At 41.0% G+C, this 25,263-nt stretch overlaps 3 protein-coding genes and 2 non-coding genes across 11 annotated transcripts; 4 read left to right on the plus strand and 1 right to left on the minus strand.

The window, feature by feature from the left end:
• Nucleotides 1-837: 837 nt before the first annotated feature.
• rpl12 (ribosomal protein L12) lies at nucleotides 838-4,751 on the plus strand. 2 transcript variants are annotated; one of them, XM_086026669.1, is made up of 6 exons: nucleotides 838-1,006; nucleotides 1,882-1,955; nucleotides 2,378-2,476; nucleotides 2,598-2,679; nucleotides 3,000-3,086; nucleotides 4,614-4,751. In XM_086026669.1, the coding sequence occupies exons 1-6, from the start codon at nucleotides 970-972 to the stop codon at nucleotides 4,730-4,732; spliced, it is 498 nt and encodes a 165-aa protein (XP_085882795.1). In that variant the 5' UTR covers nucleotides 838-969; the 3' UTR covers nucleotides 4,733-4,751. The 2 variants fall into 2 exon arrangements, with proteins under 2 accessions (XP_085882795.1, XP_085882796.1); XM_086026670.1 differs by having other exon boundaries at nucleotides 876-1,104.
• On the plus strand, nucleotides 1,991-2,117 carry LOC147150522 (small nucleolar RNA SNORA65). Its single transcript, XR_015086348.1, has one exon. It is a non-coding gene; the product is annotated as a small nucleolar RNA SNORA65 (small nucleolar RNA).
• On the plus strand, nucleotides 3,163-3,289 carry LOC147150523 (small nucleolar RNA SNORA65). Its single transcript, XR_015086347.1, has one exon. It is a non-coding gene; the product is annotated as a small nucleolar RNA SNORA65 (small nucleolar RNA).
• A 1,213-nt stretch (nucleotides 4,752-5,964) lies between the features above and the next one.
• Nucleotides 5,965-9,478, minus strand: pole3 (polymerase (DNA directed), epsilon 3 (p17 subunit)). Its single transcript, XM_086027049.1, has 4 exons — nucleotides 9,098-9,478; nucleotides 7,932-8,017; nucleotides 7,431-7,549; nucleotides 5,965-7,027 (listed from the first exon to the last, which is right to left on the minus strand). The coding sequence occupies exons 1-4, from the start codon at nucleotides 9,161-9,163 to the stop codon at nucleotides 6,852-6,854; spliced, it is 447 nt and encodes a 148-aa protein (XP_085883175.1). The 5' UTR covers nucleotides 9,164-9,478; the 3' UTR covers nucleotides 5,965-6,851.
• Nucleotides 9,479-13,686: 4,208 nt separating this feature from the next.
• Nucleotides 13,687-22,146, plus strand: kmt5b (lysine methyltransferase 5B). 6 transcript variants are annotated; one of them, XM_086026649.1, is made up of 10 exons: nucleotides 13,687-13,811; nucleotides 15,931-16,188; nucleotides 16,267-16,414; nucleotides 16,537-16,702; nucleotides 16,790-16,899; nucleotides 16,999-17,165; nucleotides 17,975-17,994; nucleotides 18,097-18,233; nucleotides 18,699-18,898; nucleotides 19,082-22,146. In XM_086026649.1, the coding sequence occupies exons 2-10, from the start codon at nucleotides 16,020-16,022 to the stop codon at nucleotides 20,554-20,556; spliced, it is 2,592 nt and encodes an 863-aa protein (XP_085882775.1). In that variant the 5' UTR covers nucleotides 13,687-13,811; nucleotides 15,931-16,019; the 3' UTR covers nucleotides 20,557-22,146. The 6 variants fall into 6 exon arrangements, with proteins under 6 accessions (XP_085882775.1, XP_085882777.1, XP_085882778.1 ...); XM_086026651.1 differs by having other exon boundaries at nucleotides 13,706-13,833; XM_086026652.1 differs by having other exon boundaries at nucleotides 13,751-13,811; nucleotides 15,985-16,188.
• The last annotated feature ends 3,117 nt before the right edge of the window (nucleotides 22,147-25,263 follow it).

Consider the following 25,263-nt stretch of genomic DNA (forward strand, 5'->3'; position numbering starts at 1 on the left):
CAGTTCAAGGACGGGCCGCTGATTCGTTTAGAACATAGGCTGCGTTTGGAAATTAACGGGAGGGGAGCGCGCTTTTACTTTTTAAATTCAATTTAATTTACTTGAATTAACTCTTGACGGCCGTACACCACTCTGAAAGTGGTGTACGCAGCCAGCACTGGCGCACCGTCTCCACAGTCGGAGCGTCTAATGCGCGCACCGGTACTCAGTTTTAGTGCACCCTGGATAACCAAACAGCAAGTTTGAACAGAGTCACTGATAGTGTAGTGGTACACACGCCTGAGTTGTGTGTGGGCAGTGTGGGATCGATTCCCGCTCACTGACGGTGTCTGTGTGTGCCCTGCGACTGGCTGGCGACCAGTTCGGGGTGTAGTCTGCCTTCGCCCGTTGACGGCTGGAATAGGCTCCAGCACCTCCCCGCGACCCTGTATAGGATAAGCGGTTTGGAAGATGATGACAAATTTGAACAATGTCTGAGTTGCTGAACTGGCGGAGTTTATTTCCGAACGCGCCCATGTAGCAATCACAAGGCACGTGTCATACATTCCGCAGAAAAGAAAAATAAGCCGTTTAGTAGGGGAAAGAATTTGTATTTATTTATTATTTTTTAAAATATCTATAATATATTTTGTTGTTGTAGGTAAAGTGCTTTGTTACAGCGGTAGCTGTTGTGAAATGCGCTATATAAATACAATTGTATTGTATTGTATTGTATTGTATTGTATACTGTATCACTTATTTAAGTACGCTGCAGACTTCCGTGTACATGAAGCTTTAAAGGTTCCACCCACATGCTATTGACGCCACATCTCGCGATATTTGGTGCGTTCATATACAGCGCTCGCCCCTACTCTCGTTCTTTCTTTCACTCGTTAACCGTGAAGGTGCAACAGTAATCGGTCGTCCCGAATCGGGTTCATCCGACACCCTCACCAATCAAGCTGAACTGAGCTCAACCTCTAGACCAACATGCCTCCCAAATTCGACCCCGGCGAGATTAAAGTTGGTATGTTTATCCTGTCATACGGTACTTAAAGGAGATGCTCGTGTGACAATCGAGATGGAGTCGCACTCTGTCGACCTCCCCACGGCGCATTCACAATGGTAATATTGGGGCTCGAGCTGTGACGGGCGTGTGTTTGACAGATGTGTTTGTAGACTATTTGGTTGGGGCATGAATTACGTTGTGTTAAACGTTGTAACGCGACCGACCCACTCGTGCTTTGCCACGTGGGCTAAACTGTTAGCTGCTAGCTTTTAGCTCCTATGTCATAATGGCGGCACAATGAAGCCGTTAGCTGCTAGCTTTTAGCTCCTATGTCATAATGGCGGCACAATGAAGCCACATTGGCGTGTTTTATTAATCATCGTCATTGTTTCAATCCTTGCCGCGGGCTCATCTCTAGCAATGGAAAATGTAGCAAACGTGTACTTAACATACCTCAGTTAAATTAACTTACGTGTGTAACACATGACGTTCTTTATGATTGATTCACAACTTGTCTGGCTCAATTGTGTAAAGATATATTCACAATCAAGTCCAGAATTCATATTTCATAGCAAAAATGCATATTCAGTAACTCAGTAGTCTTTACTCCTTTAAAGGCAGGAAGCTTTTAAGCTCAGATAACACAATACATGTGACTGCAACTTTTGTTACTTCAAATGGATGCCATGACCTAAGGATGTTGAGCCATCATTTTAAATGTAAAGTAATAAAATTATCTAACTACAAACTGAAAGATAATCAGCATGTCTTAAATCGTACTAAAGGTTCAGACATTTCCACGGTTGCCCAGTACAGTCAACATACAGCCCTACATTTGCACAAATCTGCTTGATGTTTTAAAGTTGACTTGCATTACGAACATTGTCTTGCAGTGTACATGAGATGCACAGGAGGAGAGGTTGGTGCAACATCAGCCTTGGCCCCCAAAATTGGGCCCCTGGGTCTGGTGAGTATTTTGCTAGGGTTTACACAAACATGCCTCCCGCCACTATGCCGGTCTGCCAGAGTGACTTGGTGTAATCCAGTGGGGGCTCAGAGTGACCTGGCTTTAGGAAACAGAGTTGCCCAAACAAAGGGTCAACCCTGTGCCGAAAAGTCTAGAACACTTTTTGTCCTGTCCAAACTGTGCCTTTGTCCCTCTAGTATTATTGCCTTGATGTATAATAACCCAATGGTTTAACATTTACCAAAGGCGTTTACCTCAGTGCACATTTTCCATTCTGCTTAAGAGGCTAGCTGTCACTTATTTAAAAAAAAAAAATATGAATGTGAATCTGATGAAAAAAAAAATATGAAAAGCCCCATATAGCAAGCTCAGATTGGTTATTTGATTCAATTTGAGAAACTGGGCCCTTTGTTCTCTTACAGTCCCCCAAGAAAGTTGGTGATGACATTGCCAAGGCCACCGGTGACTGGAAGGGCCTGAGGATCACCGTCAAGCTGACTATCCAGAACAGACAGGCAGCGGTATAGACACTTAAGTTTCTTTGAACTGGGGACATGTTTGAGTTGATGACAAAGTAACACCCTGCTGAATAGGGAGGGTTTAAGTGGAAATGAGGACTTAGTCTTGATTATGTCTTGATAGATTGAGGTGGTTCCCTCTGCCTCTGCACTGATCATCAAAGCTCTGAAGGAGCCCCCTCGTGACAGGAAGAAGGTCAAGAACAGTAAGTGGCTGCTGTTTAAATAATTAAATTTGTTAATAAGTTCCATGTTGTCTTAGGTTTCAGACACTTGTCAAAATTCATAAAGGATAATGACCTACAACATACACTAAACACTGTTTAAACTTAGTCCGAGAGGCAATTCTTCAGGCAATCCCCTGTAGGCCCCAGTGATGCCAATATGATGACGTTGTCGCTGACACGTTTTTGGAAATGAAAGCAACACACTCCATTGACTCGGATGCAATTTTCATCTCCCTTCAATATGTCCTCTTAATCTTTTTTTTTTTTTTTTCTCTCTCTCTCTCTCTCTCTCTCTCCAGTCAAGCACAGCGGAAGTGTGACCTTTGATGACATCGTGGGTGTGGCTCGTGTCATGCGGCCTCGTTCCATTGCAAGGGAGATGTCAGGTAAGAGTCCAATTTGGTCAGGCTGGAGTAGTGTATATCAGGTCCTGTATTACTACTATTGGTTGTCTGTTAGCCTCCCGCCACTATGCCTGTCTGTCAGAGTGACTGAGTATAATCCAGTGGAGGCTCAGATTGACCCGGCTTTAGGAAACAGAGCTGCCCAATATAATGGACAACTCTGTGCCGAAAAGTCTGGAACACGATAATGGGGATGTATATACTAGGAGTGTAACGTCTCGGTGCGGGCTTCGCGGTTCGGTGCACGCAGTCATGCGACGAATACGTTTGATTGGGTAGTCAACCCCAACTGCGGTGGGAGCGTTTCTGGTGGCGCGTTTCAATTGGAGTCAGTGTAGTTTGCGCAGGCGGTTGCGTGCAGGGCGGTCGGTGCGAATGATGCGTTTGGAGCGGTGGGACGCAGAGCGAAGCACCGAAAATCCGTCCATTTGTCAGCCAATCAGCATCAGGCATACTGTGATGGTCACAGCCAAACAGCATCCTGTTCACTCGCTGGCTTTTTTTTTTTTTTTTTTTTTTTTTTTTTAGTTCTTAATCTCAATATTGTTAGCAATAGCATAGTGTGTCGGCCATTTGATTGCGATGTTTAAAAAAGCTGTCGTAGTCTACCCCCAAATGAAGCCCCTCCCCTCTCCGCTATGCACGAATGAACGACTGCAGTATCCAAGCGACCGCCACATTTGCCCGTGGTCCCTGTCATATACAATCGCACAAGAGCCGTGGTGGAGCATGAGCTGTCCTCTGCTGCTCTAATAATGAAGTTAAAGTTACTAGTTGGCAAGCGCTACCTGACTTTATCTGCCACCTCATTCTATCCATGCAAGAAAGGGTGTTTTCCTGTTTAATCTTTTTTTTTTTTGTTATTATTTATGAACAACCCTAATGCGCAAGTTTTTATTCTGTTTTGTGCTTTTATAACAGGGAATGTTTTTGCTTTATAGCAAATTGATTTGTAGCTTGCTCTCTGTTAAAACTAAATTAAAAAAAAAAAGGCTAGTTTTATGCATTCGAAGCTTATTGCTGTACCGAACCCGTACAGAACCGCGACCCCCATACAGAGGTACGTACCGAACCGTGACTTTTGTGAACAGTTACACCCCTAGTATATACGTTAAATCGGCTAACTTGACTTGTGTTTTGGACGTTCAGCTTACCCTCTTGCAATTTTAACGCTTGCAGCTGGCATCAACACAATGCCATCCCGAAATCATATTCAGTCACTAATTTAGGGCTCTAACAAACCGCTAGTTAATTATGCCGTCATTGTGTCAAGTCTCCGGCGTTAATGACTAGCTGTTAAGAAAACAGTCATTGTCTGGCACGATACCTTTATTTTATACATTGTACCGTGTATAAAGTAAGAATGTATCCTGCCTTATATTGCGTTAAACGGCCATATTAGACTTTTTTTGGGTGGGGGGGGGGACCAAAGTGTTTGTTGAAAGAAATGACATTTCTGTTGGCTGTTCATTAGTTGTTTTTGTTTTTTAATGGATTTTGTTTTTCCAGGAACCATCAAGGAGATTCTGGGTACGGCTCAGTCTGTTGGCTGCACCATTGATGGTCGTCCTCCTCATGATGTCATTGATGACATCAACAGTGGCAAAATTGAGTGCCCATCTGAGTAATAAAATGTTGGAAATGGAATCACTTTGCCTTGTTTTTCTTATTCATGCTTTCACATTCGTGCTTATGTGTAATGTTGCATTAGTTTTTAACAAATGTAAGTTTTTGAACACAAATCGTGAAATGGCTTGGTTAAAGAAGCAGTTAAATCTAGACCGGGCAAAAACTTGTAATTTTAGTGGGGAGAAGTTGTTTCACATCAGACAGCAACTTGCATTTGAGTATTGGTCAGGAGCTGTGATGTGTTCTGCAGTTTTAATCCTTTTCCGCAGATCTGTGTGATGTCATTTTAATCTGTTGGGATGGAACTGTGGTAGCAGACCTAAATTTTGACTGCTAGTTTCCATGTGTATTTTGCCAATGGCGGTCTTAAATCTAAAGCACAGTGCTCATTAAGAAAGCTACACATTTAATTTTACATTTTCTACTGTGAATAAAATGGCATTCTACAAGGTGCAATGGGCCTGGCAATATAGGTTTTTCCTTTGCATTATTTTATGGATTGACCACTGTTTTGAGAGTTCACTTGCTTTTCATTTTGTATTTAAAATACAAACCTAACCCGGAAGGAAATTTCCTTCCGCAAAACTTGAGTATTGCAAGGCTCAGGAACGAGAGGTTACATTTTGATGGTTGCACACTCCTGCCACCTATTGGTGAAAGGTTTTGACCTATTGCCGTGAAACTTGCACGCAAGCTACTAATAGCAAAACACAGTTGGGCAAAGACACACTCCAATCGAGACCCTTCGTCTAGTCTGAGTGGTGGGAGAGGATGGACCCAGGCTAGGAATGGCCCAATCTGAACTTCTCATAATGAAATTGGTCCCCTCGCTTTACCAGTTATCAATAACCATGACCTTGCAATAAAAGAATAAACTGCACTAAGCAACCCACAAAGTTGAAGAGGGTTGCAATTATATCAAAAAGTGCAAAGCAAAACCACTGGAACATGTTACAATGAGACTAGCACACCTTTGTTCAGTCTTGATGGAGCAAGACTATTTTCACCTGATTCTCTTACAGTCCCCCTCCACTAAATCACTTTGCAGCAGACGAGCAACTGTAAGAACAGCTAGTCATCACTGAAATAGTGAACAAAATGACTTTGTGATCAACCAAACGGGCTCAGATTACACACCCAACCATGTGTTTTGGCTAATAAAAATTGGGAAACACTGTCCTGCAGGAGTTGTTTGGGCCAAACCAGAACTGTTGTATACAACTGGCACATGTTTATTTGGAGGTCAGTAAAAACATTTATTGAAAACTTGAGGTCATGAAAATCGTAAAAGTTTTTTTTTTTTTTTTTAAGTATTGTAAGAGCAGGTCACCTGTTCAGCTCAATGCAGTCCACAACATCTCCATTTGTAAACAAGTGTACAATTTTTTTTTTGTAATTAATACACCACATGATGCACAGCCTTTCTAACACTGACATGTTAAAGGTTCAACAGAGATTCAACACCTTGATACAAACAAAACCTCTGAACTGTCATCTTCACCAACCCTGGCAATAAATGCACAACTCAGTTGCCCCAGTCATGTGATCAGTCTCAATTCAATCTTTTTTTTGTTAGCTGTTCCTGTGCAACACGCGTCGATTTTGCAGTACATGTATAAACGTATATAGCCATGTGCTTTTAAAGTTCATCATCAGGATGATGAATACTGAACCCCCTAAGTCTCGTTAGTCAATTTAATCAATCCAACAATACTGCATAATTTTGTGACATATTTGGAAACAATCAGCAGTAAAAATTGACAGCACATGACTGTGCTCCGAGAGAATGATTTTGCTTCTAGTTGTCAAACCTAATCAGTGGTTGTTACTCTGAGACAGTTGATGCAAGGTGTACTTTTGCAAGGAAACAGGTTATCGCCAAGGTGTGTTCCAGTTTGTCACGTGCCAAAAAACAGCTAGGCGGAAAGACAAGAGACTTGAAAGAATGTTGTGCTTTGTTTTAACATTTGGATTTCAGAGATAGGAGACAAAAAGCAACAACCCCTTCAAAAAAAAAAAACCCAATCAGTTTCTACTGGGATCCTCGTGATAACCTCACAGGGACGGACTGAGTGAATTTCATCATTTGAACAGTGTTTCCGACAGTTGGAATTGTCCTCAGTTTTCCACCTCCTCTTCCTCCACCTCGTTCTCTGCTTCATGTTCCTCCTCCATGCGCTCCTCCTCGTCTTCCTCCTCCCGGCTCTTATCATTTTCAGAGTCTGTCTTCTTTTCTTTATCTTTGCGCTTCTGCTCTGATACTTCCTTCTTTCCCTTTTGGCCCTTCTTATACACTGTTAAGGAACACAAACAGCACGGAATGGGGAAATTTATCATGAAGCAGAAGTGTAGCCTTGCAATCCCACACTTGAAGTCGTTCCTCATAGTGATGGGGAAAAGATTCAGAGATAAGTGTAACACATCAAAATCTCCTGTGACATACAGTAAGCTGTAAACTTTCAGAATGATTTAGTTTTTTTTATATTCATGAGCTTTTAATGACAATGGAATTCACTTTTGTTCAAGTATCAATACAAATTCATCACCTTGAACAATATCAACCTCAGAATCTTCACTTTTTGCATTTAAAGATGTTTAGAGAAGCAATACTTGTCTTGCAAAACAATGTCAGATGTCAGTTAAATGATATACTGTACTATCCACAAGATGAATTTTTCAGTTACTAAAGTTACTGACCTTCCAAAGCTTCTCGTAGAGGCTCCATAAACCGCTCAAACTCCATTTCCTCCATTGCAGCTAGGACGTCGCTTGCATTCAAAGTTTTTCGCTTGGCTTTCATGGCAAAGTTGTTTGCACTTTAACATAAAAGCATACACAAAATGCTCATTCATTTCTTTAAGCGGCTGTAAGAATTTTGAGGACCCTATTGGTGATGAAAGTGATAAAGTGTATAACGCGGTACTCAAAAAGAGCTTGTGTAACACCAAGCCTTAAAATGAGTGGTCTCATCACAAAGGCGATGGTTGTGATCCAGAGTTGTCATGGCAATGACAGAGATGCTATTTTCCTTATAGCCACCAAAAATTATTTTGAATCTGCTGTCTGAAATGTGAAATTACTACATATTGAACTGGAAATATTCACAAATACTAAGCATTCTAGCAAATTGGAAAGTTGCACACTTCACATGATCTGGTATCTAAGACGATTTTGTGAAAGAGTTGTTTGTCCTCTTACCAAGATGTTGCATACAACACAAACACACTGGCAGCTTGGGATATTGCTCTCCGCGCTTCTTTTGACACATTCACCCCATCTGGGAGCTGTTGAAAACAAACGGTGCGGGGGCGTTAGCTCAAAGATACAAACATGTTCAGGACTACACAAGCTGGCAAATAATAATTATTTCCACAAGGACCACTACATCTTCCTGCAAAAAGAACAGTGCCAGTAGGTCATAAGTTGGCAGAATGTCCATTTGTGTTCTTGAGTGATTGAGTCAAATGCAAATGAGGATAGAATACTTGTACTGTGTAATTTATTAACAATTTAAAATTGTCTGCGCTTGGAATCACTCTCTATCCACAAGGATATATCAATTTATCCAGTAATGCATCTTGAAATGTAGTGAGCAACAAATCAAATGTATTACATATGACGATACCAAAAAAAGATTTCCCATTTCTATGTATCGTTCGATTTTCTTCAAAAGACATTCGTGAGTTTGTGTGAAAATATATATATTTTTCAGTAGACACAGACATTAAGTGCTTTGTATTCATTTTGTAAAATACACCCATCCTACAACAATATATTGTGTGTATTGTAATTTTAGCATTAAATTTACTTGTTAAATTAAGTACGGAATTTCCACCAGCTGACGAATATCCTCCACGCCATAATTATGCGACCAAAATGACGTCATCAACGCGGCGCCCGAGAAGTGTTGACTGAACTTTAAAATGCACGTTAAGGGGGGGGAAGTGGTGCTTGGGGAAAATTAAATGCAGTATGTCCAGAGTAGCAGTTCAATACTTGGAGCCGGACTCAAAGTTTAAGGACAAAACTATGATGTTGACGCATGAAAATTGATCATACTTAAAATGTTTTCTTATTTCGAATCGTAAATTACATTCTTTTCTTGTTTATTGTAACGCGTATTTTGATTGGACCTCAGTTAAAACGGAATTTATTACTGAATTGTTCATTTATTTAATCGCTCTAGAATGCATTGACGTATTGAAAACATCGAATCACTTTACATGAATAGCAAATACTGCTACAGAAAGAACAAGAACCCATTTCACTTTTCCATTAATTGGAACCAGTCAACCAGCTCAATGAGAGGCAATGATGAATTTGTTTGCAATGTAAGTGGACTACTGATATAGGTTTGCACTCACCGCCTCCTTGATGATGCGGGTGATGACCGCGTTGGGAAGGTTGAGATCTTCTGGCCTTTCTGCCATTTGGCTCACTTTTCAGGACAGTATTCACAACCGTCCTCCAAACTCCGTTGAGAGCTTCGCTAACACGCGCGATTAGGAGCTGCTCAGCTAGCTTAAAAGCTATTAGCACTGATACTTTTAACGCGATATGTTTAACACTTAGATGACGACCGAGTGAGGAAATTCTGTTAGATTAAGTTCGTTTGGACAGTCACGTTGAAAAACTTTTGTGATCTTCCGAAATGATTTGTTTTGGGTTGTTTCCCGCGAACCGCCCCGTGCAGTTCAACTTTGACCTATGGCGCATGCGTGACGTGTTGTGCGTTACATTACGTACGTAATGCCACAATGGCTGCTATTCCCCTCTTTTGTCTTGTGGTACAACTAGCGTCAATCTATTTAATCACACTCGTCATGACAATAATGTGGAACCCAGCTGTTTTATGCATTTGGTTAAGTAAGGAGAAGGAATATATGTTCATTATAGAGTCCATGAAAGTCGTTATAATTACGGAAGTACAGGGTAACGTAAAATCTTTATACTCCATGCAATTAAAACAGCAAACAAACCATTAAGTTCAACTCTATTTTATATGAAATCAAACAAAATGGTTTAATTGAAATGGTCGCGCAAATAGATGCTAGTTGTCCTCAGAGAAAGTTCACTCAGCGTGTTCACATAGTTCCCAATTTCTTCTGTCAATTTGCTGAATAACGCTCGAAGTCATGTGACCAATGTGAAGTAATAGGAGCTCGTGACTGTTAAAAACACTGCAACGGCAGACTTTCAGTTCAGCTCACGCCTTTTTTCCCACAGATCTATCAGCCTTTAAGGTATTATACTAGTTTCCATGGCAGCTGGCTTCATTACTAATGGAGCAGCATGATGCAGCCCACACAGTGTAAACCACTCGGTTGTGGAGACCTTTTGGTCACGTTTCTACACCCACCTGGTTCAAGGTGCTGTGTCTATATTTCTCCAGGACACTAATGTTGACTGAATCGCAAATTGCCTCTGTAGTTGAATATGTGAAATGATACAATTAATTAAATGAAGATCTGTTCATTACAAAGTACATACTAAATTCAATTTTTTTTCAAGATGTCTGTTTTAGTGTGTGCACTCGCTGTATGTACGGTGGCTGTAAGAGTTATGGGGATGCACAAGAGTACCCTTGATGGACATAATGGCATTGGTCTGAGGTTGGAATTTCCCCATCAACTAGCTCCTTTCTTCCAAGTATCTTGGACATGCTGATTTAAAAGTAAAATAAATGAACTAAGCAGAAGGTTTTCAAAATATGACCTACTGCGAAACCGTCAGGCCACCTTTGTACAGCCTACCGCTGCCATACTGTATTTATTTACAAAATCAAGTGGTAAAAGTAGAATACAAGAACAGAAAACATAAGAGCTGGTCCAATTTTGACATTTTAAAACATAAATCCTCATGCCACATCAATAGTGTGAATATGTAAACAACATACGTAGAAGCTTAAACAAAAATACAGTCGTTATTTCCACTGTCAGAGGACTATTTCAAAAGAGTAGTTTATTGGAGGTCTTAAATGTAATCACACATTAGATTTTCATAATGCATGATGCACCTTTAGCGTAGCCCTTTGTCTGAATGATTGTCGTTATTACGGTAGGCTATACATCCATCCATCATCAAAACCGCTTATCCTCACAAAGGTCGCGGGCGTGCCTATCTCAGCCTATCCCAGCTAGCTTCGGGCAGTAAATCACTGGACAAACATAGATACATAACAATTCACACTCACCATCACACCTAGGGACAATCAGTGTTCAATCAACCTATCATGCATGTTTTGGGAATGTGGGAGAAAACCCACACAGTCACAGGGAGCACATGCAATCTCCAAACAGGGAGGCCAGAGCCTGGAATCAAACCCTGGACCTCTGTACTGTGAGGCGGACATGCTAACCAGTCCCTCACCGTGCCGCCGTTATTACGCTATGACTCCTGTTATTAAGGACCAATAAAACAGTGTATACATGTTCAGGGAAAATAGCAAAATAAAGCTGTATGACAGAACGGCAATTTTAAACTTGTTCTGCCAACATGCTTGTAGTGAATTATAAAATGCCACCACTTACAGTATATTACAAAAAGTCAACAGTGTCATCAATTTCACTTTGACACCCGAAAGCCTCCCTAGTTATCTTAATGAGTAAGTCAACCCAAACATTTTATTCTTCAAGAATATGTTCTATGCAGGCCCACTAGTTGAAACAAGGCATTCTGATAAATATTGCATTCGTGGAATAAGAGTTGATCCACCCGTTTCACAGTATATTGTCAAGTTCAGTGCGGTAAATCCCCAAAGCGGGTTAAAGGACAGTGAGTCAAATATAAATTATACTTGTTAAATGCACAGCCAATATATTTCTGTCAGCAGAGATATAATTTCATGGCTTTTAATTATCCTTTTTTTCTTTTCATTTTGACAAATAGGCTGCACAGTGCCCTATTGGTCAACACATTTGCCTCACAGTTCTTCTGTTGGAATTTCATCTCCACTGTTTATTGCATATTCTCACCAGTTTTCTCTGCGTACTGTGCCTTCCTCCCTCTTCTAAAACCCATCCATCCATTATCTATACCGCTTATCCTCACAAGGGTCGTGGGGCGTGCTGGAGCCTATCCCAGCTGTCTTCGGGCAGTAGGCGGGGGACAGCCTGAATTGGTTGCCAGCCAGCCGCGGGGCACACAAAGACAAACATCCGCACTCACAATCACACCTAGGGGCAATTTAGAGAGTCCAATCAACTTACCGTGCATGTTTTTGGAATGTGGGAGGAAACCGGAGTACCCGGAGAAAACACACGCAGGCACGGGGAGAACATGCAAACTCCACACAGGGAGGCCGGGGCCGGGATCGAACCCACGACCTCTGAACTGTGAGGCGGACGTGCTAACCAGTCGTCCACCGTGCCGCCTTCTTCTAAAACCATACATATTAAATTAATTGAAGAGTCTACATTTTGTGAATGCGAATGTGTGTTCACATTGTTTGTCTACAGCAATCAATGTGCCCTATTGGCTGCTGACCAGTCCAGGGTGCAATGTCATCTTTATAGGATCCAGCTCACCTGTGACCCTAATGGAGGACAACCAGTATATTTGAAGAGAAGCCAACCCAAACGTTTTTTTGAAGAATATGTTCTATGCAGGCCCACTTGAAACACAGCATTCTGATTAATGTTGCGTTTGTGGAATATGATTTAAACAGCAAAAATCCACCCGTTTTAGCCATCTCAGGGGGTGGATTAACTCATAAACACAATTACAGAATACCTTGTTTCAACTAGTTGGCCTTCATACAACATATTCTTGAAAAAATATGTTTGGGCAGATAATAATGATAATAATGATGCATTGATTTTCTTTACATTCCTCCACAGTTTCTTCAATGTACTCTGAAAGACCTTTGGACATGTAACTAGGTGTATGTTAAAAACATGGCATACTTTTTAAAATCTGATTTGCTTGCTTTTACTTTAATTAATGTGAATTTCATTTAAATAGCTACAGAAAAATGTGCGCCGGTTGAAAACCTCGCATCCTCTTTGAAACAAATCAATAGAATCTGTTTTGGGCTAATAGAAATGTAAGATCATACACGTGCTGCAAAAACACCACCAAAGACAATGCAACAATACTGTAAGTGTGCTGAATACTGTTGATATTGAATATACAGAGTATATATATTGTATATACAGTATTACTGTATATTTAAATTGTGCAGTAGCACATTTGTAAGGACTTGAGTTATGGATAGAGACGGGTCATGGTTTGAGTCTTGCTGCTGACTAAAAATGGCAGATGTTTAAGAAATGTTAGTCTACTTCCTGCATGACTACTATTGAGGTGCATTTGCACTGAACCCCCAACACTAGCTCAAAAGTTGAAGCACTGTTTTCATGCCCTTTACTTTAACAGCTCTCATTACATGCCTGTGTGCGTGTAATCTGGCTCTGTGTGTGAAATGCAACACAAAATACACTAGTGACTAAAAGTTAGGACTTTTTGGTGAAATTTCAGGAGGAACATGAAATGCACTTTAACCTTTGACTGTCATTTTCAGTCAACAGAAAGTGACATAATGGCTCAGCGGGGCGCTTGAGGTGGCTAAAAACGGTTGGCTTTTGCTGCTTAACCCGTATTCCACAAACGCAATATTAATCAGAATGCCATGTTTAGACTAGTGAAGGTGCATAGACCATATTGCGAATATTTTCGGGGGGTTGACTTCCACTTTAAGGTTATAGTGCATTTTAAATTCATCTGGAAAATTTCACCCAGATGTCCGATACAGACAGCTGAATGTAAAATGGATTTCCCCTTGAGATTGTAATCAGTAAAATTTGGAAAACTTTAATAACAGTTAAATGTGCATTCGCTCTTATAGCTCCTATCCCAAGTAATTTAAACTTAATGTGCCTTTTTTTAAAGAGGGAATTTGCACGCACAAACAAATGGCATATCCTCAAAACATTTCAAGTACACTTCGTCATTAGGTGGACGTAGGATACATAGCTAACAGACGAAGTAAAGAGTAGTGAAGGTAGACAGGCAGGAGTAGACAGCTACAGACTGGCAAGTTTGCCCGCCGTGGCGTGGTTCTGTATGCGCCGAAAGCAGGTAGAACAGAACCCGCTGCCGTGTGAGTTTTTTGAACGCGTATCTTAAATAGGTTTGTTTATATAATGCAGCAGCACTTGTGTGTACATCCGACCATCGCGGCCTCAAAGCCAAGATAAATATGGTCGTCCACACGTGATAAGATCGAAGCAATGCCGGTCGTAACCTATAGTTCAATAGCTATGTGTAGTCCGTGCTTGCCCCGCTAAGCGTTTGGGTCTGGACGGATGAGAAGGACTGAGTATACATTGGAACTACTTTGTGTCGGATAGCTGTGCTGCGCCTTTCTCTCCCACTCGCCCGTGCTAGTCCGCCATCTTGAATTTTAATGTTAATTTCTTTTTTTTTTTTAATGTGTTTCCTGTAATGTTTACGGTGCCGTTTCAGATTTCGATGAGTTTTAAGACGAGTTGTTTTATTGCACGGCTATTTGACGAGGCCACCCGGTGAGTAAAACGTAATTTATTCTGTTTCCGATTTCCTCACTCAGGGCATTTAACGATACTATCGCGTGCAAATTCTTTATACTTACTATAATGTGAGCTGGCTTCTAGCATCACAAATAAGCAACGATTAACCAATTACCTAGCGGCCATTGATTATATTTGGCATGATTTAGACCTGAAAACGAGCTGATTGTTTGCTCCCAAATCCAACAAACAAAGCTAATGGTAGTGCATTAGCGACTGCTCACTGCTGCTGTTTAATGGCTTGTAGGTAGACATTTTTCTCGTTTAATGTTATGCGTGACGCTAACTATCGTCGCTTTACCTCCTGGGTTAAATTAACTCAAATTTCTGTGATGCGATCATGGTAATGGCAGTGTGTTTTACCGACCGATTGCTATTGACAATGTTAGCTCACCAAGCTAACCGATCCCCTGATGAAGTTTAATGCTAGCCGTCTGAAGTGTTCGCTGAGAAATAGCTCGCTTAAAACGCTACCTATTTGTGTTGGTTGATTCGTGAAAGGGCCCATGTACTCTGAAATGTCCTGTTTTGTGTGTTGACTGATTGAATTGTAAATGTGGATTTATTAGTTCGCGAGGAGATTTCTGTCAAATCACCGTCAAAATATAACCCTAATCCAGCATCGCTATTTCAGAATCCTTCGGTTTCTTGCGGTTCAATGTCCGCGTTATCTGCTAACATCAAGTGATAATGAGGCATCAAGTCAGCCTTCTGTTTATTTCATTTTGACATGACATTCTGCCGGCGTCTGCTGTAGCTGCGAAGCTAAGCACCGCGGCCGAGCCTATCAGGCGTCGTCCTGGTGGCTAGCCCCATGCTAACCAAGGCAATGTGTGGAGCGGCACCTGTTAGCAAACAAGCTAGCCGAGACACAATATCTAGCCTCCAAATGTCGTGGTGGCCTTCCGTGTTTCCACCTCAGTCAACATTGTGCGTGCGTACGAGCGCGTGGCACTTGTAGTCTTGTAGTATAATGGACGTCTGTTTGTGATCATAATGAGTATCGCACGTATTTTGTTTTGGTACAAGATCGACGGTGTTGAGTTTGGATGCACGAATGCCTAATGTAAAAACTGCTTCTCATGCTACGGTTGTTATAAATTGCACTTTTCAGTCATTGTGTAGTTCATGCATTGCTGGTTAGCATTCAGCAGCGACATAATCAATTACGTTACTGTTGCACTGACAGCAAGCTGTGCATTATTTTAGGTTACCACTAAACAGCGCTACAGTTCCGTTTGTGAATGCTTTTCCGCCGCTCTGTTCAGCCGACTCTGGCTGCCTGCGGAAATTGGCAAAAGCTTATCTTAGTTAAGCACTCCATCCCTGCTACAATCGCCCGTTAAGTTCAGAAGGTCCAGAAGTTGTTTGACTTGGATGTCATTATTAACATATTTATTTGGAATATGACTGATTGGTTCTGAGACATGAACAAGTTCTAAATATTTGCATCGTATGTTCAGTGGTTATCATAGTTCTCTTGATATTTGCTTGTGAACTGCAAAATTTCCTCCTAACATATTTGGCTAGAAAGGTGCGTTTGTCATCCTTTTAAAAAGGTGTCCGGTTCATATTGGTCTTAACTTGGTGGCATCAGGCTGTCCTATTCTTTCACATTTCTGTTCTTTCATTTTTCTTTGTGTTTTCAGAATTCATATTCAAGACCCCAGTCTTCCCCACTCAAGAGTGTTTCTTCATCTCAGAGACTAAATGCAACTGGACCAGGGGGCTTGTGGGCATGAAGTGGTTGGGCGAATCCAAGAACATGGTATTAAATGGCAGACGGCATGGGAACAAGTTGACCAGCGAGCAGCCTGTGAGCCAGAGCCAGTCTCGGTCTCAACATTCGCAGCGGGTCTCCCTGCGCCACAATAAAACCCACCCTAGAAACCGAAGATGTAGCCGTAGTGAGTTGAAAATGTTTGTAGTTGTGAGAATATAGTTTAGTAGCAATTCCACATTTTGAGTCTTGTTTGTTTTGGCAGGGTTTCACTCAACCAGCCTGGAGGCTGAGAGGCGATATGTGCCCTCGTCAGGAATGACCGCTAAGGAGCTCTGTGAGAATGATGACCTGACCACAAGTCTCATATTAGATCCTTACCTGGGCTTTCAGACACACAAAATGAACACCAGGTATTTACCAAAGTGAAACTGAAAGTTTAATCTTTGTTTGTGGGTGTGTTTGTTTTGGCCATAGGAATACAGTGTGAATCTCTCTAATAACTTTATTTTGCGTTGCTAATGTGCCCCTACAGATTTCGGCCAGTCAAGGGAAGGCAGGAGGAGCTGAAGGAAATCATTGAACGCTTCAAAAAGCATGATAACTTGGAGAAAACATTCAGAGCGTTGATATCAGGAGACTGGTCCCGAAATCTTTTTCTTCACAAGACAAAATCTCAAGAAAAGCTATTTAAACAACATGTAATTTGTTTTCTTGCGATCACAGTCCGCTTTTAATATTGCCAATCGCTTCAACCCATAGATGATTAATTGTAAGGTCTTCCACAGGTTTTTGTTTATCTGCGGGTGTTTGCCACTGACAGCGGGTTCGAGATTCTTCCATGTAATCGCTATTCTTCAGAACAAAATGGAGCAAAAATTGTGGCAACTAAAGAATGGTGAGTTCATGCCACTTAAGTAATGAATTCGCTCCATGCACATTTAATGACCTAACTTTGCGGTGCTCGTAACACATTTTTGTACCTGATGTTTTACAGGAAAAGGAACGATAAGATCGAGTACTTGGTGGGATGTATTGCTGAGCTGTCAGAGAGTGAAGAAAACATGTTGTTGCGGCATGGAGAGAATGACTTCAGTGTCATGTATTCAACGCGCAAGAACTGTGCACAGCTCTGGCTGGGGCCAGCTGCTTTTATTAATCATGGTATGAGTCCTTGAGCATTGTGTTTTATGATTAGTGTAAAAATGCTCCTGTAGTTTGTCAAACATTAATTGACGATCAAATAATCAGCTCCTTTTTTTCTCTTTGGGAAAATAACATTGTATTGGGTCGGTTGAGAGACAAAAAGTTAACAACAGCAAAATGTTGTACTTTGAGAAAAAAAAAAAAACAGATCTACCGTGCTTGTATAAAACGTCTTATGTGAGTCAAAATGTGGAGTCTTACGGACTGCCACTCCGATGTTGTAAACACACAGAACTAAAAGGCATCTTAAGTTCGGTGGAGGTTTTCTGGCAGTCAGCATTCCAGTCACCTGTCCTCAGTGTTGTGCACTCCATGTTAATGTTCTTGGGAGCTACGCACCTTTAGAGGAGTTCAGCCCAGTCTGAGTGCCTCAGTTCTTGACTGTCCTCTGCATTTTATTTTATTTTGCTTTAACGTCCACTTTCACTGAAAAAAATATTGTTTACAGTACTAATCAAATGTTTGGATGTGCTTTCTCATCAAATAGTAAGAGAACAGTGTCAAAATATTTGAGTGTTTCAGTTTGATTTCATTAATAAAAATATTTTTAATATAAAAATGTGTTTATATCAATAAATCCTTTGAATTTAGATGCCTGGTCCCATCTGCTGCAAGTAAAGTAAATAGGCGTAAATGTACGCCTTCCTTGCTATATGAGGAAATGTGATGAATTAGTTATCTGGTCATTCCCCCCCCCCCCCCCCCATTTGCTCATGTCCGCTTGGCAATTCAGATGATTAATTAATGAATTTTTCCTGCTTTTTCAGATTGTCGTCCAAACTGCAAGGTGACTGACTTTTAAAAATAATACTTTAGTATTTGTAATTTGAAATAAGGTTATCAATCACACACAAATCTATATGTTCACAACTTTTGTTGTTGTTGTTAGTTTGTGTCGACAGGGCGGGACACTGCCTGTGTTAAGGTGCTGAGGGATATTGAACCAGGCGAAGAAATCTCTTGTTACTATGGAGATGGATTTTTTGGGGAAAACAATGAATTTTGTGAATGCTACACCTGCGAACGGTAAATTTGAAAAAATGTCTACATACACAATATCATCACATTGTCTGAACTTGGTTTATCCATTCTTGGTGTGAATAATTTAGTCAGTGTCATTTAACTCATTCACTGCCATTGACGAATTTACTTGTCTTTTCACAGTCAAGCCATTCAACCCCAGGAATTTATTTATATTTTTTCAAACGTTAGGGTAAAAAGAGGGTCTGAAAATGTCTGGCAGTGAATGAGTTAATAATTTATTTCGCAGATATTCAAAGAGGAAAAATCACTTTTTGAATGATCCTGCCAACATAACATTACATTTAGACATAAAGCTTTATGATTGTGTTCATAAATTCTATTTCCATTTTAGAAATATAATTACTACATGCAGAGTTCACACTCTGGACAATCAACTTGTCAGTGGTTTCTGGAGGTTTGTCCTAGCGTTGTTTTAAAACTGACATTATTCCATTTGTTGTCCTGCAGACGTGGCACTGGTGCTTTCAAATCCAAAGCTGGACTGCCTGTCGAAGTTCCGGTGATCAACAGCAAATACGGGTTGCGGGAGACAGACAAACGTCTGAACCGTCTGAAGAAGTTAGGAGAAGGAAACCGGAGTTTGGACTCTCACTCTGTAGGCTCCCACACCGATGTAGACTCTCAGGAATCGCCAAAAACACATCAATGTAAGGGTTCATGCAGTTTCTTTGCCCCACTGAGACTGCATAGCAATGTTCACTTGGCACTACAATTTGATGAAATGTATTCATAATAGGCATTCCAACTGGAACGGGGTAATTTGTGTGGAGAAGACTAATTGTCATTTGTTTCGACGATCCGCTGATATGTGTCATTTTGTCTTTGTTTAGCTGCCAGAAAAAGATCATCTGGCCTCAAGTATAAAAACAGGACTCAAACAAGACAGACTTTGTCAAGAGCCCTCACTACCTCATGTTCAAAACAAGGACGTGTAAACAATAATAGGGTACCAAAGAGACTAAAATCCCAATCAAAGCCTTCACTAAGTAAAGTCCAGTTACGGAGTCGCAGAAGGGGTGCGGAGCCCAAGGCGTTGGCCAAAGGTGAGACTTGCCAGCTGGGTCTCAGGGACTCGAAGGTGTCGCTGTGTAAAGGCGTCTCCGTCAAGAAGGAGAAGGATGGACAGGAGCTGGTCCAGCAGAGTCTCGGCCAGCGGGGATGCTTAACACGTCATGCCGCAAAGGAAAATGTTAATCTAACGGCTGTGCAACATGGTAAGGGTTGCCTGTCGTCAACATACAGAACTCGCAGGTCCACCAGGACGCTAATCAAAGCCCAAGAAACAACAGGTGTTGTCAAGCTGGATCCCAGTGCTATACACAACTTGAGCCCAGTCTCTGGCGCAGTGGTCATTAAATCAGAGCCATCGGATATGGAGGAGTATCTCCACCATGGCATAGGTCGGGAGCAGCCCGAATTAGATCCCGCCTTCGCCCAAAGGGGCTCATGCACACGAATGAAACGGCTCGGCACGGAGCGAACAATTAAATGCGAGGACTCGTATGGTGAGCCCTTTATGCCAATGGCACCTGCTCATCCCACCAACTACTCGGACTGCGGGAAGGTTCTGTTGAGCTTCTCTGACCGGCACAGGGACTACAACGGGGTTGCCAATGGCAGAAAGTCCCTCCGTAGGGACAAGGGGAAGAGTAGCTGTCGCTCGCAGGACAAGGGGAAGAAGAAGCGCAGGATCACTCGTTATGATGCGCAGTTGATCCTGGAGAACACGACGGGCCTCCCCAAACTGACGCTCCGCCGACGGAGAGACAGTAGTAGCAGCAAGACCAATGACCCCAACGATGTCATTGGTTCTTCCGGTCTTTCTGCCTCGTCAGTGAACTCGGCATCTTCCAGCAAGATTAGCATCAAGTTTAGCAAGGACCACGACAAGGACAAAGGCAGCTCGTACATAGCCAAACTTAATAACGGGTTTGCCCCCGTGGTCCACAGTAACTCGACAAAGCTAAAGATACAGCTGAAGAGAGAGGATGACGCACGGAGAATATCCCAGATGAAGGCGGACCAGGTGTCCTTTAACGGCGACATGGGTCAGAGTTTTGAGGCGAGAAGCGGTGGACATCGGACCCAAAAGATGATGGCCGATCCGTCATCTGAAGACGAAAACGATGCGGATGCTGATGACGACGACGACGACGATGATGACTACTTTGACAATGAGTTTGAAGACGATTTCATTCCACTTCCCCCGGCAAAACGATTGCGACTCATTGTGGGGAAAGACTCCATCGACATTGATATCTCCTCCAGGAGGAGAGAGGATCAGTCTCTCAGACTCAATGCATAGCTTGTGGAGCTCATCACTCCTGTCCCTGTAAATAAAGAAAACAAGCTAATCAACTGTTGTGTTGATGTAAAATAAGTACAGTAATTTAAAAATAAAAATCTCTAAAAACTTACATCCGGGCCCGTATTCATAAAGATTCAAACCAGTGTTCTCAGAGAGAACCTAACTCGCCATAAAAACTTCAATCTAGGCGTCAAATTGAGATGAAAACTGATCTTGTTTTGAATGCTAATTTGGTGTGGCCCCTCAAAATACACCCACCGCCCAGAGCATCGACGAATACGTTAGATAAAATGCTTACGGTGCTTAACAAATTTCTTAGGCCACCTATTATAATAGAACAGACTGTCCAGCATGATGGTGTGTTTTAATGCAGACTCTCAATCTCAATGAGCTCTTCAACTTGTGAAGATGCAATAATTTGAACCCGTGACATCCATCTTCATGACTCAGAGCAAATTTCACCCTATCTGAGGACACGATTCCTTTTGAATACGGGCCCAGAACATTACTAGAAGGGGCTGGTAACTTAAAACAAATCTCTGCTCAATTTCAATTGCATTCATCAATAAGCACCTGATGTGATTTTTTTTTTTTTTTGTCCACCACTGGTTTACACTAAGATAAGATAAGATAAGAATGCCTTTATTGATCCCACAGTGGGGAAATTTAACATTGTGTAACTGTCTTACCATATAGCCTGCAGACAATTTTAGAATAAATTGTCATGGTTCTCGCTTGGAATTTTGAGAACGATGGCAATTATTTGTTTGTTGCATTATGTTGATCACCTGTTGCAATGAAGCGGCCTAGTTGGTTGAGCCTTCCAAACAATGTTTCCTTATAACTGGACAATGAAAACAGCATAAAAAGGTCAGCCAAAGCACAATTGTAAACTTCAAATACTCGTGAGCTATTTTAACAATTATTATTGTATAATATCAGAGGGCATTTTGTCCTCTGAGCTATTTTAACAATTATTATTGTATAATATCAGAGGGCATTTTGTCTTATTTGTCCCCTTTATTGTACTCTACATCCAAATATCATTTTGGTTTGGATCAGGGTAACCTTGTCGAAACAGCTACTTCTTGGGAGCTAGTAGGAATGGCTACAAGTTTCATACACACTGCTGACGTAACTCTTACCTTAATGATGTTGCGACTCTAGAGAGAATATGCAGTACACAGAATGGATTGGATGGGTATTCATGTATGTTAAGACACTGACCATGTTAATGATTTTCACAACACTTGCAAACTAGGATTTAACAATGTAGGAAACAATGCAACACTTTATTTCTAGAAATCTTTGAAAGCATTTACGTATTCCAATAACTTCCGCAACATTCCAAGGAAATCACAATGCCCATCACAGGTTTGCTATTCTTAGAACATGCCCACTGGCTCCTCATGCATATTGATGTTCAAAACCAGAACACAATGGCTACACGTGTAGAATTAAAGGGGAAGTCAACGCAAACATATTTCTTTCAAGAATATGTTCTATGCAAGCCCACTAGTTGAAAAAGGGCATTCTGATAAATATTGTGTTTGTGGAATAAGTGTTAATCCAATCATTTTTAGTCATCTCTGGGGGCGGCAATTTTGTCTTCTGTCGACTGAAAATGACATCACAACTGCTCACAACAACCAATCACGGCTGCCCTGTTATCTGAATCAGCACCGTGATTGGTTGTTGTGAGCAGTTGTGATGTCATTTTCAGTCGACAGAAGACAAAATGGCCGCCCCCAGAGATGGCTAAAAACGATTGCATTTTGCTGCTTAACTCATATTCCACAAACGCAAAATTAATCAGAATGCCGTCTTTCAACTAATGGCCCTGCTGGGAACATATTCTTGAAAAAAATTTGTTTGGGTTGACTTCCCAAGTAATTTGCTTCATTTGAGTGAACACAGTGATGTATTTTTATTTTATTTTAAACAGTGGGACGGTAAATTTGGAAAGCCCTTATAAAGGCATAAAATGTCTTCTTGTTTGGAAGGCACTCCACACGGCAGTGAAAAGAAATCTCCCTTTCCTCCCGCTCAAATTATTTTGGAACTAAGTTCAAATAGTTGGTTAACTGGCAAAAGGTTGCACTCACCCTGCGCAATTTAGGAAACAGGACGATCAGCTTGTTGTAGAATAGTCTTTGCTGCAGAACCTAATTGAAAATTGAGAGACTTGTTTTATGTTCAACTATTCCTTTCAGTGAGTGCACTTGTTATATTCATAATGGACATTGATATTGTAGAAAGTGTACAGTACAGTGACTATCCACTCTGTCTTATAGGCAGGTTTTTATTGACCTTTGTTTTTTCCTCTTTTTTTTTTTTTTTTGTATGTGAGAACCCACACTGAATGTTCAGTATGGCGCAGTTGGTCCAGAAGCATTATAATATTGCTACATCACTTCATTTGGAATAATGTGCCATGTTTTAATTACTGCAGTCTCTGAACCCAGTACTTTCATTTCCGATCAGCTTTTTTTAAAAATGTAAACAAAGTTCAATGAAAGAAATAAAAGCACATTGTTTTGTTATACATGACTGTGTTTAAATGGGCCATTGTTTCTTTAGTTTTGGAGACACTGTAATAAAAACATGGCATATCGAATTAAGTCATTTTGTTTTTGCTTAAAGACTACCTTTAAAGCCTCTAATTCAAAAAAGTAATGTACAGAAAGACTGGCTTATGTTGCTTAATCAGACTTAATATTTTTTTTGAGAGCAGACCCTCAATTGGATTTCTCTTCCAACAATTTTGCAAGCAAGACATGATGTTCATCAAAACAGTTTGAGAAAGAACATGATCGCTAACATACTCGGAATCATTTCTTTCCCGTGTGGTGCTACATGTACATGGCAGCATACCATCAGACTTCAGTTCAGTCCAACTACTCTTCCTTTTGACATTTATTTTTTCATTAAAAAAAAAAACAAAAAACTATATTCAGTCCAGTATCAACAGGTGCCTTAAGAGATTTGACCAAATTTATGGAAGAAATCACTGGAAAGTGCCCAGCTTCCCCCTAAAATAGTTGCATTTACCACTGTCAGTCTTTCTGTCTATTATTTTTCTCCTCTCTGGAATTTAAACAACCCAGTAGGTTGAGGGATCAACGATAAAAGATGTTTACCTATTTTTCATGTGTTATTATGTACTGTTCATATCACCAGCAGCTAATCATCGTCTGTCCTTCCCCTTTGTCAGATTGTCTGCATCGTACTACACTCTAAACTGTAACAGATATACCGTTTGTGTGCTCTTTGTCCAATAGACAGCTGTCAACTTTTCCTATTGATTCAAAAGGAAACACAAATCAATGTACATAGTTTGCGGACATTTAGCGTGTTGCGTGGTTAGTGGGAAACCTGTAAAAAGAATTAAAACTGGGCAGTGCATATATTGTCCAATATGTAAATCACGTGAACACGCCTTGTACTTATTTAACAGTTTGGAATACTTGAAAACTATATAAAGTTGCTTTGTGACTCATTTCCTGAGCCTCTTTTGAGCAGAAGTGCTGCATAACAGGAGTCACAGTTTGTGTTTCGGAAAGCATTTTAGAATAAATACAGAGTGCGTAGTTTTGCATTCACTTGACCTCTATTGTCACAATTTTACCTTTACCCCCAAAACTCACTATTTGTTGTACACACTATGCACACAAAGACTTTACTGTAATACAAGATGATGGAAGTTTGTTTTGTGGGTATCTTTGTCTTGGAGGTCATTGGTGTTGGATCTGAGAGAGATCTTGCTCGCTCACGATCCCTCTTGATTATTCAGCCCAAAGGTATTAAATGGGCTGAGCAAGTTCTTCTACACCAAACTCAACAGAGCATGTTTTGTGGACCTTGTTTTTTTTTTTTTTGTTCATTGGGACATAGTCATACTGGAACAGAGAGAGCCTTCCCAAATTGGTTCCCTCGAAATACGAAGCGTAGCTCATGGTAAAAGATAAATTAACATTCGACTCGAGCATACAGTACATGCTACCTTTGTTAGGTGCAATGCTAACTGGTCAAGAAGAAGCTTGGTGACACAATAAAAAACGAAAACCATCATTTCCTGTCATTGTCACTGTCATTTCCGCTCAGTCATGTCGTTCACTTATTTCCCCTTCATCTACATCAGGGGTGTCAAGTTAATTTATGTCGCTGGCCAGAGCATAGCTTGGGTTGCCTTCGGAGGACTGTTATGACTGTGAACCCAAATGCGCAAGTATGATTGCCTCATATTACATGTACACAAATTCATGAATAACTATTTTTGAAATCATTTTGAGACCAGTAAAAAGTGTTTTTTCATATATGACATTTATTATAAAAGGGGGATTTTTGGTGTTGGTGGTTACTGCAACCAGTCAGGTGACCAGGGACAGCTGGGCTCCAGCACACCCGCGAACCGAGTGAAGATGAGCACTTTAGAACAAGATTATCAAACTCGAGGCCCAGGGCCTGATGGTGCCCATGACATCATTTTATGTGGTCCGCAAAGGCAAATCACGCACGTCGACTTCATTTCTTGCAAATTGTCTTCACTTTTAACAACAATGAGATATAAGATACGATGTTGCAATTATTTTTGCTATCCCATCTTTAAAATAAATTGAATGATAGTTGAACAAACAATTATTTGCTGGCCTCTAATTTCAAAACACGTTCTTCATCGATGTGGGGTGTACGTGTGATAGTATA

Source organism: Filicampus tigris, chromosome 3, assembly GCF_054856515.1.
Source record: "Filicampus tigris isolate MCC_2025a chromosome 3, RoL_Ftig_1.0, whole genome shotgun sequence".
Lineage (NCBI taxonomy): Eukaryota > Metazoa > Chordata > Actinopteri > Syngnathiformes > Syngnathidae > Filicampus > Filicampus tigris.